Source organism: Melanostigma gelatinosum, assembly GCF_949748355.1.
Source record: "Melanostigma gelatinosum genome assembly, chromosome: 5".
Lineage (NCBI taxonomy): Eukaryota > Metazoa > Chordata > Actinopteri > Perciformes > Zoarcidae > Melanostigma > Melanostigma gelatinosum.
Window position 1 is genome coordinate 28,236,415 of NC_136638.1, and position 6,758 is coordinate 28,243,172.

Here is a 6,758-nt window from a genome sequence, read left to right on the forward strand (position 1 = left end):
CAGGTCACTCGTTAACCTGGTCAACTGTTTAAAGTGACAGCAGGTCACTTGTTAACCGGGTTAACTGTTTAAAGTGACAGCAGGTCACTCGTTAACCGGGTTAACTGTTTAATCTGACAGCAGGTCACTCGTTAACCTGGTTAACTGTTTAAAGTGACAGCAGGTCACTTGTTAAGCGGGTTAACTGTTTAAAGTGACAGCAGGTCACTCGTTAACCGGGTTAACTGTTTAAAGTGACAGCAGGTCACTCGTTAACCTGGTCAACTGTTTAATCTGACAGCAGGTCACTCGTTAACCGGGTTAACTGTTTAATCTGACAGCAGGTCACTCGTTAACCTGGTTAACTGTTTAAAGTGACAGCAGGTCACTCGTTAACCTGGTCAACTGTTTAATCTGACAGCAGGTCACTCGTTAACCAGGTCAACTGTTTAAAGTGACAGCAGGTCACTTGTTAACCGGGTTAACTGTTTAAAGTGACAGCAGGTCACTCGTTAACCGGGTTAACTGTTTAATCTGAGAGCAGGTCACTCGTTAACCTGGTTAACTGTTTAAAGTGACAGCAGGTCACTTGTTAACCGGGTTAACTGTTTAATCTGACAGCAGGTCACTCGTTAACCGGGTTAACTGTTTAATCTGACAGCAGGTCACTTGTTAACCGGGTTAACTGTTTAATCTGACAGCAGGTCACTCGTTAACCTGGTCAACTGTTTAATCTGACAGCAGGTCACTCGTTAACCTGGTCAACTGTTTAAAGTGACAGCAGGTCACTTGTTAACCGGGTTAACTGTTTAAAGTGACAGCAGGTCACTCGTTAACCGGGTTAACTGTTTAATCTGACAGCAGGTCACTCGTTAACCTGGTTAACTGTTTAAAGTGACAGCAGGTCACTTGTTAAGCGGGTTAACTGTTTAAAGTGACAGCAGGTCACTCGTTAACCGGGTTAACTGTTTAAAGTGACAGCAGGTCACTCGTTAACCTGGTCAACTGTTTAATCTGACAGCAGGTCACTCGTTAACCGGGTTAACTGTTTAATCTGACAGCAGGTCACTCGTTAACCTGGTTAACTGTTTAAAGTGACAGCAGGTCACTCGTTAACCGGGTTAACTGTTTAAAGTGACAGCAGGTCACTCGTTAACCGGGTTAACTGTTTAAAGTGACAGCAGGTCACTCGTTAACCGGGTTAACTGTTTAAAGTGACAGCAGGTCACTGGTTAACCGGGTTAACTGTTTAAAGTGACAGCAGGTCACTCGTTAACCGGGTTAACTGTTTAATCTGACAGCAGGTCACTGGTTAACCGGGTTAACTGTTTAAAGTGACAGCAGGTCACTCGTTAACCTGGTCAACTGTTTAATCTGACAGCAGGTCACTGGTTAACCAGGTTAACTGTTTAAAGTGACAGTCTTTGCCCCGCCTCCTTGCAGGTGTGCTCTCTCTCTCTCTCTCTCGCTCACTCTCTCAGTATTACCTGTCTGTGTGTTGCCTGTCTGTCTGTCAGACAGTGTTTCAGTGTTCAGGTGTGTGTTTCCTTCTCACCTGTCGCTCTGACTCACCGTCTCGCTGCAGAGATGTCGGAGGAGGCGGTGGTCGGCCTCGCCGCCGTGACCGTGCTCGGTGTCCTGCAGCAAGGTGAGGGTGCATGCTGGGAAATATGGGACCGAGGGAACCGCTTTCATTTGAAGAACAATGACTGGAGTCTGGTTGTATGTTTTTAAAAAGGCGTTTATATGATGCTCAGACTGCTTAAATTATGTTCGATTCTATCTTTTATTCCTCTTGATTTATATTCATTTTAATATTCTTTGTTTTGTAATCAGCCCGTCTGCCTTTTTTTATGAATCAGATTTGCATTTACTACAAACACAAGTTGATCTTTGATCTTTGCAGACAGCTGCTGAATGAAGAGTTTGATGTGTTTCCTTTGTAGTTATTCAGCAACATCTCATACAGAAAAACATTGTTATTTATATTTGTGTTTCTGTGTGTGTGTGATTGTGTGTTTCTGTGTGTGTGATTGTGTGTTTCTGTGGGTGTGATTGTGTGTTTCTGTGGGTGTGATTGTGTGTTTCTGTGTGTGTGATTGTGTGTTTCTGTGTGTGTGTGATTGTGTGTTTCTGTGTGTGTGTGATTGTGTGTTTCTGTGGGTGTGATTGTGTGTTTCTGTGGGTGTGATTGTGTGTTTCTGTGGGTGTGATTGTGTGTTTCTGTGTGTGTGATTGTGTGTTTCTGTGTGTGTGTGATTGTGTGTTTCTGTGTGTGTGATGGTGTGTTTCTGTGTGTGATTGTGTGTTTCTGTGTGTGTGATTGTGTGTTTCTGTGTGTGTGATTGTGTGTTTCTGTGTGTGTGATTGTGTGTGCAGCCTATTTCTCCCTGCAGGTGATCTACGCCAGGAGGAAGTATTCGGTGTCTCCGCCTGCCACCGCCGGACCGCCGGAGTTTGAGAGGATCTTCAGAGCTCAGTCAGTCTTTGTTCTTTATTTTGGTTTTCCAAATTTCATTAACAATCTGCAGCAGATTAACAAGATTCAGGATTATTTTCTATTGTCACGTTTAGTCCTTTAGTTCCCAGGAGCCTAAAGTGTAATAATACTCATAAATTTGACCTACTTTAGTTGGAACATGCAGAACAGTTCGGAGACTCCTGGTGTCTGCAAACAAGCTGATGGTTTCATGTTTCTTTTATCAGTTAAAGCGCTCAAATATGTTTTATTGTATTACATTTCATATAAAACCTTTTTATGAAAACCAGTCACACAAATCAACCTAAAACAAAACAATAAAACAAAGAAAGAAATAAACAACTTTTCTCAGAGGTACATATACTTTTTACTGTACTACATCTCAGAGGTACATATTGTACTTTTACTGTGCTACATCTCAGAGGTACATATTGTACTTTTACTGTGCTACATCTCAGAGGTACATATTGTACTTTTACTGTGCTACGTCTCAGAGGTACATATTGTCTTTTGGCCAACACAGTTTTCTTATAGACTTCTATAAACCAGAGGCGCCCCTGGTGGTCATCAGATAGAATGCAGCTTCCTTTCTGTAACGCCAGAGTCTCCGGTGTGTTCAGGGCCAACTGTTCAGAGTATTTCCCGATCTTCATCGCTGTCCTGTGGACGTCCGGAGTCTTCTTCAGTCAAGGTGAGCCGACACAAAACAACAACAACAACAACAACCACCACACACCTGAATCTCAGTTTGAGCTTCAGCTGAATGTTTTGTGCTTCAGGTTTGTCTTCAGTCTGCGGTTTGCTGTATTTATACGGACGCCTCCAATACTTTCATGGATATTCTGAGTCAGCTCAGAGACGGTCTGTATATTTCCTGTTATTTAAAATCATCAACACTTTATAATAAACATCGTTATCAAACGGTAAATTGAACTTGAGGTAATACTTAGTTTACTGTTAACAAACAATGAAACGCTCAATACATTTGTCATTTATGTTATTTTAACAATCATAACATTTCACATGTTAAGTATTGGTTCATGATTTATAAATATTCAATTCTTAGTTTTTATTCTTCAGTAAAGTCGGACAGACGAGAGATTCAACGGTTTTATTTATTCAAACTTTCAGAGAAACAAACGTGAAATAATAAAATAAAAATCACTTATCTCAAACTTCTCTTAAATCTAACTTTAATACACCAGATAATACATTTACTATGATCCTGTACTGCTCCTGTGCAATTCTGAGGTACTTGTACTTTACTCGGGTATTTCTAGTTTGTATTACTTTATACTTTTTACTCCAGTACTTTAGTTACTTTACAGATTCAGATTATTGAAACATAAATATCATGAACTAACAAATGATGATGTATTATTAAGTACTCAGAAGTATATAAAGTATTTAAATGAACTCCACCTTTAACGTGGTGAACACATGAATGCCTCAATATGTATACTGCATATTGTATTTTAAGTATATTTTCATGCTAATACTAATTTTGATTGCAGGACTTTTACTTGTAACAGAGTATTTCTACACTAGAAGAGTTATAAAAACATGATTGATCGGTCGGCTGGTTGGTTGATAGGTAGGTTGGTAGGTAGGTAGGTGATTGGTTGGTTGGTTGGTTGATTGATTGATTGATTGTCTCCCTCTGCAGACTGGCTCCTCTGTATTTCAGCGCTCAGGTTCTGTGGGTTCTGGTCGGGTTCTCTCTTCTCGGCGTGTTCCTCTCGTTCTGCAGAGTTTACCTGAAGGTGGACCTGCTCCGTGGGCTCGCCTCTGCCCTCGGCCTGGTCTGAAGGAACGACCCTCAGGGGTGAAAGGTCAGACGTCACAGAAGACAAAATGGGACTTTTGGATTATAAAATATCCAAAACTCTTCACCGGAAATGTTATAATGTTTTTAATCCTCAGTAATTGTTATAAATGACAGTTTTTCTGCAGGAAGTTTGGTTTGTCTTTTAAATTCCTAAATAAAGTTGCTCATACACTCGTCTCAATATCTCTCTCTATATTGTGTGTGTGTGTGTGTGTGTGTGTGTGTGTGTGTGTGTGTGTGTGTGTGTGTGTGTGTGTGTGTGTGTGTGTGTGTGTGTGTGTGTGTGTGTGTGTGTGTGTGTGTGTGTGTGTGTGTGTGTGTGTGTGTGCGCGTGCGCGCGCAGACTGTGTATATATATACTGTATATATACATTTGCAGCTGTCATAATTGATGGACATTCTTATTTTATTTAATTTTACATTACATCATTTTACATTATATTATATTTAGTGCTGGGCAATGATTAAAATATTTAATTTTTATTTCAATTTTGCGATTAATCGCATTGTTATGGCAAAGTTCAACAATGAATTATAAAGTGGTGTATTTAAAAGTACCGCTGTATGATCTGTGCTTGTAGCTGCACTAACATGTGAGTGTGTGTGACTTTACCAGCGATGTCCAGTCGTCTCCAGGCAGAGCAGCGGAAGCCTTTTCTCTACGGCAACCCTGAAGGGACATCATATCTCCAATACAAAACCATAAACATGAGACAGGCTGACGATAGGATGTTTGCTGGCTTTGATCCCACTGTTCTTGTCATCCTCTTGTTGTCATGTATGTATTGTCTCTTGTCTTTCAGTTTACAAAAAAATATAAATATATATTTTTAGTTTTTTCATTTAAAAAATGCGTTAACGAGCGTAAAATAATTGTCGGCGTTAATTAATGAATGCGTTAACTTGCCCAGCACGAATTATATTATTCCTTCATTTATAAAGTAACAGCATCAGGTTTCACCACAAGGTGGCAGCAGAACGTCACATAAAACACTGAAGAAGATACTTTTACTTCTTTCGGAGGGAAACGTACTTTTTACTGCACTACATTTATCTGATAACTTTACAGAAGAAAATATAATTTTAAGATTCAGATAATTAATACTAAATATGAACTAATGAATGATGTATTCTAATAGATTAAACTACCAGCAGTATATAAAGTATTTAAAATGAGCTCCATCAAATAGACCATGAAGCAGGGTATGCTTTATTGTTATTTATTGTTTTATGCGTTTTCCCTCGAAACATGTTTTTATTTCAATAACTATTTTGAGATTGAAAAATTCTCCAATATTTCACAGAAAATACAAAGTTGAGAGAAAAGTCTGAACATCATCTCAGGACCCTTCAGATTCACCTGGGGACCCTTTGGAGGGGCCCGACCCTCATATTGGGAACCACAGTCATATAGCAAAACAAGTATTACTTTAAATACTTTAAGTATATTTAACTGTTAATACTCCTTTATGATCATTGAGTCGATTTAACTTTTAATATTAAAACAACTTCATGTATTTGAACTCAACTCCTGTCTGAAGTTTCACTGAAAACTTTCACTGTCAGAGGAGGATTGTGGGTAAATAGTTGGAGAGTTTGGACACACACACCGCACACACACACACACACACACACACTGTACTGTAATCTTCTGCACAATGAACTGAAGTCTATTTAAAGAGCAGCTCGGTGAGTTTATATTTAGATCAATTCACACATACACGCATCAGTTCATGTGTGGAACGTGTATTTGTGTATTTTTAGCGTGTACTCTTCTCTGACAGCAGCAGTTGTTTCTTTTCAGAATAACTTTTCCAACAAACAGCTGCTTCGCTCTCCGTCACCATGCATGATGATGTCATGACGTCATGACATCACACACGTATACTGTCCAGAAGTCTGGTAATACTACACAAAAGAGTACTTATTGTAGTATTTATTGAGGAGGTGACTGAACATCGTCGTAAAACAGCCGACTTGATGTTTCATCCTGATGTTGATGACATCAGAAATTACATCATGATAATTGATTGTTGATAATTGATTGTTGATAATTGATTGTTGATTATTGATTGTTGATAATTAATTGTTGATAATTGATTGTTGATTATTGATTGTTGATAATTGATTGTTGATTATTGATTGTTGATTGTTGATTGTTGATTGTTGATAATTGATTGTTGATTATTGATTGTTGATGAGAGTTTAATTAAAGAGTGACGTTCAGACCTGCTGACATGTTTTTTATTTTTTCGTGTAATTCTTCTTTATACTTCTACTCCACTACAATATTGTACTTTAGTTTAAACTACTACATTTATCTGACAGCTTTAGTAAGTTTACTTTATTCATGATGTATTCATATATAAAGTCCACCTTTCAACACATTAATGTGTCAATAATTAAAATACAAAAATATAAACTGTAATATTATTCTGAGTAAAGAGTGTTTCTATGTGTGGTATTTTATGT

At 38.5% G+C, this 6,758-nt stretch overlaps 1 protein-coding gene across 1 annotated transcript; it reads left to right on the forward strand.

The window, feature by feature from the left end:
* Window positions 1-1,515: 1,515 nt before the first annotated feature.
* On the forward strand, window positions 1,516-4,266 carry ltc4s (leukotriene C4 synthase; the record flags this gene model as incomplete). The annotated part of the gene is made up of 5 exons (XM_079269244.1): window positions 1,516-1,627; window positions 2,359-2,458; window positions 3,079-3,149; window positions 3,238-3,319; window positions 4,125-4,266. Exons 1-5 carry the CDS (start codon window positions 1,567-1,569, stop codon window positions 4,264-4,266), a joined length of 456 nt encoding a protein of 151 aa, XP_079125370.1. The 5' UTR covers window positions 1,516-1,566.
* Between the last annotated feature and the right edge of the window lie 2,492 nt (window positions 4,267-6,758).